At 35.7% G+C, this 13,264-nt stretch overlaps 1 protein-coding gene across 1 annotated transcript in view; it reads left to right on the top strand.

The window, feature by feature from the left end:
* The window catches only part of nav3 (neuron navigator 3), a 110,090-nt gene that overhangs the window by 73,320 nt on the left and 23,506 nt on the right, over positions 1 to 13,264 (top strand). Inside the window, exons 15-20 of the mRNA XM_076076100.1 lie at positions 6,649 to 6,806; positions 7,307 to 7,501; positions 7,928 to 7,980; positions 9,297 to 9,320; positions 10,497 to 10,520; positions 10,698 to 10,775. Coding sequence (XP_075932215.1) covers positions 6,649 to 6,806; positions 7,307 to 7,501; positions 7,928 to 7,980; positions 9,297 to 9,320; positions 10,497 to 10,520; positions 10,698 to 10,775 — 532 coding nt within the window. The remainder of the gene's footprint in view (positions 1 to 6,648; positions 6,807 to 7,306; positions 7,502 to 7,927; positions 7,981 to 9,296; positions 9,321 to 10,496; positions 10,521 to 10,697; positions 10,776 to 13,264) is intronic.

The raw sequence follows: 13,264 nt of genomic DNA, 5'->3' as shown, positions 1-13,264 counted from the left end.
TAAAATATTTAGCTTAAAGTAATGAATATACAGGTAAAATATTTAGCTTAAAGTAATGAATGTACGGGTAAAATATTTAGCTTAAAGTAATGAATATACGGGTAAAATATTTAGCTTAAAGTAATGAATATACAGGTAAAATATTTAGCTTAAAGTAATGAATGTACGGGTAAAATATTTAGCTTAAAGTAATGAATATACGGGTAAAATATTTAGCTTAAAGTTATGAATATACGGCAAAAATATTTAGCTTAAAGTAATGAATATACGGGTAAAATATTTAGCTTAAAGTAATGAATATACAGGTAAAATATTTAGCTTAAAGTAATGAATGTACGGGTAAAATATTTAGCTTAAAGTAATGAATATACGGGTAAAATATTTAGCTTAAAGTAATGAATATACGGGTAAAATATTTTGCTTAAAGTAATGGATAAGTGGGTAAAATATTTTGCTTGAAGTAATGAATAAACGGTTAAAATAGTTAGCTTAAAGTAATGAATAAACGGGCAAAATATTTAGCTTAAAGTAATGAATATACGGGTAAAATATTTAGCTTAAAGTTATGAATATACGGCAAAAATATTTAGCTTAAAGTAATGAATATACGGGTAAAATATTTAGCTTAAAGTAATGAATGTACGGGTAAAATATTTAGCTTAAAGTAATGAATATACAGCTAAAATATTTAGCTTAAAGTAATGGATAAGTGGGTAAAATATTTAGCTTAAAGTAATGAATATACGGGTAAAATATTTAGCTTAAAGTTATGAATATACGGGTAAAATATTTAGCTTAAAGTAATGAATGTACGGGTAAAATATTTAGCTTAAAGTAATGAATATACGGCTAAAATATTTAGCTTAAAGTAATGAATATATGGGTAAAATATTTTGCTTAAAGTAATGGATAAGTGGGTAAAATATTTAGCTTGAAGTAATGAATAAACAGGTAAAATATTTAGCTTAAAGTAATGAATAAACGGTTAAAATAGTTAGCTTAAAGTAATGAATATACGGGTAAAATATTTAGCTTAAAGTTATGAATATACGGCAAAAATATTTAGCTTAAAGTAATGAATATACAGGTAAAATATTTAGCTTAAAGTAATGAATGTACGGGTAAAATATTTAGCTTAAAGTAATGAATATACAGCTAAAATATTTAGCTTAAAGTGATGTATATATGGGTAAAATATTTTGCTTAAAGTAATGGATAAGTGGGTAAAATATTTAGCTTGAAGTAATGAATAAACAGGTAAAATATTTAGCTTAAAGTAATGAATAAACGGTTAAAATAGTTAGCTTAAAGTAATGAATAAACGGGCAAAATATTTAGCTTAAAGTAATGAATATACAGGTAAAATATTTAGCTTAAAGTTATGAATATATGGCAAAAGTATTTAGCTTAAAGTAATGAATATACGGGTAAAATATTTAGCTTAAAGTAATGAATGTACGGGTAAAATATTTAGCTTAAAGTAATGAATATATGGCTAAAATATTTAGCTTAAAGTAATGAATATATGGGTAAAATATTTTGCTTAAAGTAATGGATAAGTGGGTAAAATATTTAGCTTGAAGTAATGAATAAACAGGTAAAATATTTAGCTTAAAGTAATGAATAAACGGTTAAAATAGTTAGCTTAAAGTAATGAATAAACGGGCAAAATATTTAGCTTAAAGTAATGAATATACGGGTAAAATATTTAGCTTAAAGTTATGAATATACGGCAAAAATATTTAGCTTAAAGTAATGAATATACGGCTAAAATATTTAGCTTAAAGTAATGAATATATGGGTAAAATATTTTGCTTAAAGTAATGGATTAGTGGGTAAAATATTTAGCTTGAAGTAATGAATAAACAGGTAAAATATTTAGCTTAAAGTAATGAATAAACGGTTAAAATAGTTAGCTTAAAGTAATGAATAAACGGGCAAAATATTTAGCTTAAAGTAATGAATATACGGGTAAAATATTTAGCTTAAAGTTATGAATATACGGGTAAAATATTTAGCTTAAAGTAATGAATGTACGGGTAAAATATTTAGCTTAAAGTAATGAATATACGGCTAAAATATTTAGCTTAAAGTAATGAATATATGGGTAAAATATTTTGCTTAAAGTAATGGATAAGTGGGTAAAATATTTAGCTTGAAGTAATGAATAAACAGGTAAAATATTTAGCTTAAAGTAATGAATAAACGGTTAAAATAGTTAGCTTAAAGTAATGAATATACGGGTAAAATATTTAGCTTAAAGTTATGAATATACGGCAAAAATATTTAGCTTAAAGTAATGAATATACAGGTAAAATATTTAGCTTTAAGTAATGAATGTACGGGTAAAATATTTAGCTTAAAGTAATGAATATACAGCTAAAATATTTAGCTTAAAGTGATGAATATATGGGTAAAATATTTTGCTTAAAGTAATGGATAAGTGGGTAAAATATTTAGCTTGAGGTAATGAATAAACAGGTAAAATATTTAGCTTAAAGTAATGAATAAACGGTTAAAATAGTTAGCTTAAAGTAATGAATAAACGGGCAAAATATTTAGCTTAAAGTAATGAATATACGGGTAAAATATTTAGCTTAAAGTTATGAATATACGGCAAAAATATTTAGCTTAAAGTAATGAATATACGGGTAAAATATTTAGCTTAAAGTAATGAATGTACGGGTAAAATATTTAGCTTAAAGTAATGAATATATGGGTAAAATATTTAGCTTAAAGTAATGAATATATGGGTAAAATATTTTGCTTAAAGTAATGGATAAGTGGGTAAAATATTTAGCTTGAAGTAATGAATAAACAGGTAAAATATTTAGCTTAAAGACATGAATAAACGGTTAAAATAGTTAGCTTAAAGTAATGAATAAACGGGCAAAATATTTAGCTTAAAGTAATGAATATACGGGTAAAATATTTAGCTTAAAGTTATGAATATACGGCAAAAATATTTAGCTTAAAGTAATGAATATACGGCTAAAATATTTAGCTTAAAGTAATGAATATATGGGTAAAATATTTTGCTTAAAGTAATGGATTAGTGGGTAAAATATTTAGCTTGAAGTAATGAATAAACAGGTAAAATATTTAGCTTAAAGTAATGAATAAACGGTTAAAATAGTTAGCTTAAAGTAATGAATAAACGGGCAAAATATTTAGCTTAAAGTAATGAATATACGGGTAAAATATTTAGCTTAAAGTTATGAATATACGGCAAAAATATTTAGCTTAAAGTAATGAATATACGGGTAAAATATTTAGCTTAAAGTAATGAATGTACGGGTAAAATATTTAGCTTAAAGTAATGAATATACGGCTAAAATGTTTAGCTTAAAGTAATGAATATATGGGTAAAATATTTTGCTTAAAGTAATGGATAAGTGGGTAAAATATTTAGCTTGAAGTAATGAATAAACAGGTAAAATATTTAGCTTAAAGTAATGAATAAACGGTTAAAATAGTTAGCTTAAAGTAATGAATATACGGGTAAAATATTTAGCTTAAAGTTATGAATATACGGCAAAAATATTTAGCTTAAAGTAATGAATATACGGGTAAAATATTTAGCTTAAAGTAATGAATGTACGGGTAAAATATTTAGCTTAAAGTAATGAATATACAGCTAAAATATTTAGCTTAAAGTGATGAATATATGGGTAAAATATTTTGCTTAAAGTAATGGATAAGTGGGTAAAATATTTAGCTTGAAGTAATGAATAAACAGGTAAAATATTTAGCTTAAAGTAATGAATAAACGGTTAAAATAGTTAGCTTAAAGTAATGAATAAACGGGCAAAATATTTAGCTTAAAGTAATGAATATACGGGTAAAATATTTAGCTTAAAGTTATGAATATACGGCAAAAATATTTAGCTTAAAGTAATGAATATACGGGTAAAATATTTAGCTTAAAGTAATGAATGTACGGGTAAAATATTTAGCTTAAAGTAATGAATATATGGCTAAAATATTTAGCTTAAAGTAATGAATATATGGGTAAAATATTTTGCTTAAAGTAATGGATAAGTGGGTAAAATATTTAGCTTGAAGTAATGAATAAACAGGTAAAATATTTAGCTTAAAGTAATGAATAAACGGTTAAAATAGTTAGCTTAAAGTAATGAATAAACGGGCAAAATATTTAGCTTAAAGTAATGAATATACGGGTAAAATATTTAGCTTAAAGTTATGAATATACGGCAAAAATATTTAGCTTAAAGTAATGAATATACGGCTAAAATATTTAGCTTAAAGTAATGAATATATGGGTAAAATATTTTGCTTAAAGTAATGGATTAGTGGGTAAAATATTTAGCTTGAAGTAATGAATAAACAGGTAAAATATTTAGCTTAAAGTAATGAATAAACGGTTAAAATAGTTAGCTTAAAGTAATGAATAAACGGGCAAAATATTTAGCTTAAAGTAATGAATATACGGGTAAAATATTTAGCTTAAAGTTATGAATATACGGGTAAAATATTTAGCTTAAAGTTATGAATATACGGCAAAAATATTTAGCTTAAAGTAATGAATATACGGGTAAAATATTTAGCTTAAAGTAATGAATGTACGGGTAAAATATTTAGCTTAAAGTAATGAATATACGGCTAAAATGTTTAGCTTAAAGTAATGAATATATGGGTAAAATATTTTGCTTAAAGTAATGGATAAGTGGGTAAAATATTTAGCTTGAAGTAATGAATAAACAGGTAAAATATTTAGCTTAAAGTAATTAATAAACGGTTAAAATAGTTAGCTTAAAGTAATGAATAAACGGGCAAAATATTTAGCTTAAAGTAATGAATATACGGGTAAAATATTTAGGTTAAAGTAATTGATAAGTGGATAAAATATTTAGCTTAACGTAATGAATATACGGTTAAAATAGTTAACTTAAAGTAATGAATATACGGGTAAAATATTTAGCTTAAAGTAATGAATATACGGGTAAAATATTTAGCTTAAAGTAATGAATATATGGGTAAAATATTTAGCTTATAGTAATGAATAAACAGGTAAAATATTTAGCTTAAAGTAATGAATATATGGTTAAAATATTTAGCTTAAAGTTATCTATAATTGAGAAAAAAGGTTGGGAACTACAGGTTAGCAAATTTTGTGATTGTCTTTTGCAGCATTTACACTGCAGTACTACGTTCCTGCACAAATCAGACTAGCTGTGGATTTTGAGAATGCCTTACGTAATACAATGCAGAGAGGAAAATATAATATTTAATATTTTCCAACTTGCTTTGGTCAACTTGTGTACCCAGTAATAGTGTTTGACTTGACTGAAGTGTCAACCCAAACCCTAATGAAGTCTAACATTTTAACCTATTGTTTCACCTCCAGAAAATGCTTTCTCATGTGTCAAGGATCTGATTTTTTACCACAGATCCTGAACTCCAAATTAGATTATAACTCTCTTTAAGAGGGGCGAAATCTTCTGATGCAGTGTAAATGCTGCCTAAGTCCCTCCGTTTGTATGTCTGCTTCTCTGTGTGCATCTTCATCCGATTGCCATCATTTAGAAATGCGGCAAGCGCAGCCGCCATGACAGAGCAGTTCTTCCTCAGCTCCCTAATATGGCCCCAAACCTCCTGATAACATTTGCAGTGCTAGCCGAAGGGGCAGAAGTAGAATGGATACTTTGATTTGAGCTGGGACTAAAGAGACTCAGACAGAAATACCATAACCCATTCATCACAGTGGCACAACCTCTGCAGGGAACGACCTCTCTAGCCAATTATACAGCAGTGCTGCAGAGGGGTTGAATGGGGCCTGCTGGTTTCAAACCATTCTTTCATTTCGCTGGCATTTGGTGTTGACACTCTTTTTTGGCCTAAAAGCCTCTGATCTTATTCTACACTTTATCCCTGTTGGTTGGGATGTTCAGTATAGACTGCAGTGTTTTCTTCTCAACCGTTTTTTTTACGGCCATCTGTTCACATCTTAAACCAGGCAGCATTATTTTTGCCTGATCTTTAGATTTCCTACAAGAGCAGCTTAGACGAGTAATTGACCCCTTTAGTCATATCACTCGGCATGTTTAGTCCCGCTTATGGGCATTTTGCAAGTATACTGTGTCAAACACTGACCCTTGGATATTTCAGTCTGCTCCCTTTCAACACCAGCGTCGAATGCTGCTGTACTCTCAGACACCCAATCCCCGCTGGGGGAGGAATGCAAAGCACAGGCGTGGGGGACCGGAGCAGGGTCAGATGTGACAAGCGTAGTAATGGGGGCGTCGGAAGGAAGGCGGCTCTGAAAAGGGATGAGTGCAAAACTCAATTATCATCCTCAGAGGATTAAATATGGCCGATTGTCACGCCGGCGATAAGGGGGCCTTCTGTTGCTGAGCCACTTTGGAGCTGGGGAGAGAAGAGATGAACGGCAGTGTCAGTGTGTTTGGCAGCTTTGGCGCACTGCGTGTATAAATTACTAAATGTGTGTAGATGTATGCATGGAAGCGTCTGTGTGTGGCTGCATGGTTGTTGTTGTTTTTTCTCCATCTGCTCACATGCTTCTATTATGCAGCTCTGCACTCATTTCATCACCACAGAAATCCACTGCTTGGACTTTCAAATACGTCTCTATTTGCCTCGTGCTTACTGTGTCTTTGTGGGATTCAGGTACCCTCCGTCCTCCCGGCAGACGTCCCATGAGGAAGGGAAGGAGTGGTTGAGGTCCCATTCAACAGGGGGACTTCAGGACACAGGCAGCCAGTCCCCACTGTCTCCTCCGGGAGCTTCCTGCACGAACACTGGAAAATACCACTACTCCAACCTGCGTAAGTCTACAGGAACAAACTCACTGTAGCACATCTGGAATAGATCAGAGTTACAACATGTCCATAGGCAGGGAATCTCCGTTTTTTTTATTTGCTCCCAGTTATTTTCATGTGTTAATATGATGTAATTTCTCACAGCCAAGAGTCTGTGATAGCCTGTACAACTTGCCACCAGCCATTACTAATGGCCCAGAATGCTTCTTCATTTTATGCCAACTTAAAGCGAGACACAAACAAACTAAATGGTGAAAATAAATCAGTCAAGTGAGTCAAAGGAGAATTTTTCACAACTTTAAATAGTTTTAACTGTCTGTTTCATGCTGTGCTTAAGAATATCTAATTCATGACACATCTGCAGCATTCTTCGATCATATCCAGCTGTATATATGTTCTTATTTCATGCATGAATAGTTGATCACTGATGATTTTTACTCATGCACAAATGTAACGATTGGAAAATATAATCAACACAGATCTTGGTGTTTTTGCCCTCCGTGCAGTGAGCCCCACCAACATCAGCCAGTATAACCTGCCACCAGGCAGCACCAGCATGAGCCGCTCCAACAGCATCCCTGCCCATGACTCCTTTGACCTGTACGGGGAGGGCCATCCACTGGGTGGCAGTGCAACCTCCCTGGAGGACCGCCCACGGGGCATCAGCCGCTCCGGCTCCTTCAGGGACAGCACCGACGAAGGTAGGACACACTCTCGAACGTGCTCTCTCGAAATTATAGATAATTTAAGGGCCACATTCAGCAAAGCAAAGTCCCATCAGTCACCAAGGACTTAAATACCAGATTTAATGAGCTCTTAGCTGATGGCTCACTCTGTTCTGATCTTTTTTTGTGAGAGATGTAAGAGGCTGTGATTGCATTCATATAGAGGTCAGCTTTTTAACAGGCTAAATCATGTTTTTTTTTCACTGCCTCACTCACTTAGTATAACTGAGCACATCATCTTAATGACTTACCATAGCTATTGAGTCAGCTATAATAAATACATAAATAAGCAATTACAGAACTGACTCCTGGTCAGATTTAATATAAAAGGTTAGAATATTATATGGTTAATTCCTGTTTTAATTACTTTTGTCACTCATTACTCTCCATATGTGCTTACAGTCCATGGCTCTTCATTGTCTCTGGTCTCCAGCACGTCTTCATTGTACTCTGCGGTAAGTAGCTGGCCAACTTCTCTTTCCTAAAGGTACAGCTTTCAGAGCTAGAGTTAAAGTCAGATGCTGTATATGTAAAACTAGTAAAGCATGATGTAAACTAGAAGTAGGCAACCTTAGGTGTCACTAGCTTAACCAATTGCTCCAGCATTCCGCAAAGACCCGCCCTGCTCTGCCTCTGATTGGCTAGTACTCGTTGCCTTCTAAGCAGAAGGTTGAAGGTTGGTAGGGTTGGATGTGGATGTTTTCATAATGATAGCACCGTGCTTGTATAATGTTGATATGGTACACTGATTCCTGAAAATTTTGGGGGGGAAAATGGCAATTCATATCAAATAGACCCCTGATGTAAAAACACGTCAAAGCTGCTCCAATCACTACTTTTATATTAGCATTTTAACGAGTTTGTAGAGACAAACACAGATTGAATAGCAATCCAACTTGATAGTTCCACTCACCTCTGTGGAGTTTTAGCCTCTTTCCGCTCATTGGTTTGGTTTTCCAACCAGCAGTTTTATTGTTTTGGCGTAACACCAAACAGCAAGGTTGGTGACGAGCTTGTGAAAAAGTGGAGCATTTAGCAGCCAAAAAGACAGTTATTTCCCTCAAATGGAGACCATAACAGGAAAAGGAAAGTAAATGAAGCACTGGTGGCCAGACACACAACTCCAAATAAATGCTAATGTTGGTTAGCTTCTGTGAAATGTGTAAATATGCAACAAGTTTGCCGTAAAACCTTTATATAACGTGTCAGTGTTGTGTTTACAACTTGTTTCCCTGCCCAAAAAAGTTAGTGCAGGTGTAGAGCTGCACTGCCTGTGCTCCATTATTGGTGCACATTTGAAGCCAGATTTTTTTAAATGTGACCGCACATTTGTTCCCAGTGATGCATTACATCTCACATACACTTTCTTCCGTTATTTCTATCTCGTCCCTTCTGTGTCCGTAGAGCCCAAAAAAAGAACCTTCCATCATTGCATGCTTCTCATTTAACTTTGGCAGATAAGACTCCGGACAAGTGTTGGGTTTTCTAATAGCACAGGCAGCGTTCCAGTCAACGGATTTGTTTTTAGGTGGACAAATGTTTCCAATTGCACTCGCAGGTTGCAGAGGAAAGTGCTGGAAGGATGATGGAGATTATTTTCTGTTATTTTAATCTCATTTCATTTGAAGTTGGATTTAATTCTCTCCTGCTATGTTTTGGCCATTTCATAACTTCTCTTCGTTGACATTAAAATGCCATTTACTCTTTGAAAGATGCTTGATTAAACACACCTCGCGGAGCCAATAATCGTTTTCATTTTTCTTCCTAACAGACGGAGGAGAAAGCACACTCAGAGGTAAGGATGGGTAATAATCCATCCGTCTGCATGTCCGCTTCTCCTTAGCACCTTCCTGCTTCACATTCAGACAGTTAAACACTCACACCTTGCTCTGCAGATGCGGACGGGTGTTAAGTCATGAGCACCGCAAAGGCAGCTGTCAGGAAGAACAAAGGAGTTTATCTTATTTAGTTTTGATTATGCCCTTCAGGAGTTTTTCTACATCTACACCTCTTTACGTTTGTGTTTTTCTGTTACACTGCGTCTATATCAGAGAGGGTCTGTCTATGTCTAATCAAAGCACAAACAGTGATATTTGTTCGACTAAATTTGGCCTATTGTTGATGAATATTTTGAGCCAGAAATCACATAAATATGTTAACGGTGATGGTGGATAAAGTTTGGAGCAAACTAAATTGGCAAATACACTGTGGTGTTGGTTTCAACCCTGCCAGATGGGTGGAGTTTAGCATTTGAGGAGAGCTCATGAGGTACAAACCGTCAATAATGCTCAGTCACAGTGCAGTACCACGATCCTGGTTCTTTTTTCCTTCCTTCACATCAACATTTGACGTTTTCCACTTTCAGACCCTGAGACAGGTGACCTGCACATGACTCCAATTTATCATCATTTACTTGAGACGTTTGATGTCATGTTGGCACAACAGCAACTTGGCTACGCACCTTTGGCATTGGGGATGAGTAACGGCAATGAAAAGAAATCATAAAAGGGACTCGCTTGGTATTTTTTGGAGAATTCTCAAACGAGGAAAAATCAAAAATCTTCCTAAAATGTCAAAACTGTCAATGTGTTGGAAAGGAGTGGGAAACATGTCTTTAGTCATATGGATTATATCCAAAAAACAGACAAACAGTGATCCAAAATTCTGATATTGACAACAATTTGGAACTTGTGAAAGAAACCAAAACTTCGTTGTCCTTGTGTCGTCCACTTTGGTAAACTGACACATTTGGCACTTATCTTATTATGTAAGAAACAATATCAGGTATTTGCAAATGTTTTTTGACCCAGGTCAGGAATACTTTCTCCTGCTGCGCTGCTCAAAGTGTTACCTTGAGAAAACCAGTGCTGTGGCTTGTGATAACCTCTGTCTCTCCAGCCACGTCAGTACATGCTGTTTGATGGAGGCATGCAACATAGTGTTAATATTTACTCTTCTCTTTTCAATCAAGGGCCAAACAGTCCAAAATTCCACGGTAATCCCCCACACTTTGTGTTCACACTTTACCCCAGTGTCTTTTTTGCACAGTTACTGCACAGTTTTTACAGCAAAGTTATCAGCACGGGAGTTGCACAGTTCAAAGTTCTTACTGTCTTTGTGTTTTTCAGCAGCGCTAACTACGCCTCTTTGCTCTCTCTTCCCCCCCAAACAGCAAATCAGAAAGCTGCGTCGGGAGCTGGACGCCTCTCAGGAGAAGGTGGCGACCCTGACGTCTCAGCTGTCTACCAACGTGAGTTTGTTTACTTCAGAACACGCCGTCAGAACAGCTGGCTCATTTGCATGACAAACCTCTGTCGGAGAGCTTTTTGTGGGGAGCGTTGCCTATCAAAGGCCTGGAAGGAATATACTGTAAATCTTTTAGACGCCCACTAATTTCTTATCTCTGTTTTTGAAGCCAGTTGCTTGTATTTAGGTTTTTGCTTGTTTGATTTTTAGTGTGTTTTTTGTGTGCTTGTCCTTAAGATGGGATGTTTTCTTGTGCGTGTTTGTGTACCTGCGGCACAGCTAGGATTGCCTCCTTGCCTTTGTCTCAGCCGGCGGGGGGTTTTCAGTGAGAACAGGAGCCTCGCCCAGATTCAACCGAGCAGGAAGAATCAAATAAGAGATAGGCTGGCGCAGGAGAGAGAACGGGGGAGACGAGGATAAGTGAATCTAGACGTCACGCGTGGGTGAAACAAGAGCAAGATGCAGAGACCTCCAACCCCCAGATGGAGCCTGTCTTTGTGCTGATAGATCGACAAACTTCAGTGCCCGACTCAGCTCAGCCGCTCCACCCTCAATGCCAAGTGCCTGATCAAGCGTGGAGGCAGAGGGGGTCTTCGCTTCGGTCTGACGCTTTGATCACAAAGTTGTGCCGAGCTGAAACTGAAGGCTAAACAGCAGGGAAAGTTGCCGAATGGAAGAGTGAGACATGCCTTTGTGAAAGAGTTCTGTAGGGACAGTCAGAACACTACTGGTTTGTTTGGGTCATGTGCAATGACTTGATAGATGAAGCTTCACATTTGAATACTCTGAAAGGGGAACTCCACCGATTTTAGATATCAAAGTCTGTTTACAGGTGACTGTCACTGATTTTACAGCTAATTGCTGTTAACAGGTTAAAGTTAGTTCAACATTTAACTCTTAAGTTAAACAAAACTTAACTCCTTAACGTCACCCGATAGCCCTCTCCCCTGTGCCTGGCCGTGACGCATATAATCCGTCCTCCTTGAGAAGACAGTTGTTTGGATACATCCAGGTTTTCTGTTATTCCTCACTTGCTGATTAGCATAGCGAATCCACTCGTTTTCACATCTTAAATGTCCACTTGCTGTCACGGGGATGGATGACAATTGGGACTCATTCAGCATCATCTGTGCAGCTTCGTTGCATCAAGCATAATAAAGACAACTTTGACTGTTTGCACTTTTTAACTATAATAACGATTGCTCGTTGCAATAGCTGCTAATGTTGGCATTGCTAATTATCTATCATGAGTCCGACCTCTGCTCTCCGACCCTCCACCTCCAGAGCAGGAGCACCTTGTACGTAGCGTAGCAAAGGACTTGGTATTATAGTTTAGTTGATGGCTTGACAAACTGGTCATGTACGCGTTAGCTTGACACAGGTTCACAAGTTGTGGGGAGGCTACTAACCTTCTACCAAAAGAAGAGAAATGCTACTGCTAACTCCAAAGTTGTGTTGTTTACATATTGTGGCTTTTTAGCTAGCTTGGTACCGTTATACGCTTGTCCTGCGTAGTCATTGGGGCTAAAGTTAAGCTAGCTGTTGAAGGTCAGCAAATACCGCCAAAACATAGATTGACTGCTTTTAAACCATAATGACTCATTTTCTATTCATACACATTTTTAATACACATAAAACCACTTCATACTTATCATATAACTTAAATAATATTTTGGCATGTGACAGCCTTAGAGTTGTTTAATTAAATGCACCTGTGACGGCACTTGGCTGCGTAACAAAACTAAAGTAACGTTAACGAGTGATGCAAAAAAATGACTTTTGCTGTTGAGGAGTTAGTACAGTAATAAGAAAAATGTAATGTGTATTTTTCAAGTCGCTTGCCCAACACCGTGTTTGGCAGTGTCGCCAGCATGACTCACACATGAGACAGCGTCCACTCAGCTTAGGTTGTACTTCACAGTGTGGCACATTTACAGGCCACATTAACACATGTCATCACCTCGGGACACCAGCAGTGAAGCCACTTTGGAGCCTCGGATTAAAGTAGAGACAATTCCCCGTCGCCGGTCGATACCACAGCTGTAGTAGTGGGTGGCTCGCGCCCACATTTTATGTGTACATTGCAAACAGAATTCTCACAGTTTCTTTACAGTTTAGCATGGTTCAGTAAGCGCCTGCTGATGCGGCATCATCGCGTACAGTATTTGACACTAGCTGGTTTCAAAAGCTACTGATAGGATTGTGATCACCCTGCAGCGAGAAGGAGATGCTGCAACAATATGAAGCAGGGAAAAAAAACAGTCAAGAACTTATCAAGTATGGCTGGGTGAGAAGAAACATTTTTACACTTTGCAGGGGCCAAATTATCTGCGGAGTATATTTTTTTTACCGTATGTTGCCGTGGCTTTGTGCAGCAAAAAAACATTTAAAAACATATACATACTGTATGTGTTGATGTTCAGTGGCCATTAACAGGGTCGCTTAGCATATAAAACGGCAGTGGAAAAAGCCGAACTGTGCCAAGCCATATGC

The sequence above is a fragment of the Anarhichas minor genome, unplaced genomic scaffold (genome assembly GCF_050575085.1).
Source record: "Anarhichas minor isolate MPS153535 unplaced genomic scaffold, ASM5057508v1 ptg000055l, whole genome shotgun sequence".
Taxonomy (NCBI): Eukaryota; Metazoa; Chordata; class Actinopteri; order Perciformes; family Anarhichadidae; genus Anarhichas; species Anarhichas minor.
The sequence above is the reverse complement of the archived record's forward strand: the minus strand, read 5'-3'. Positions and strand labels throughout refer to the sequence as shown.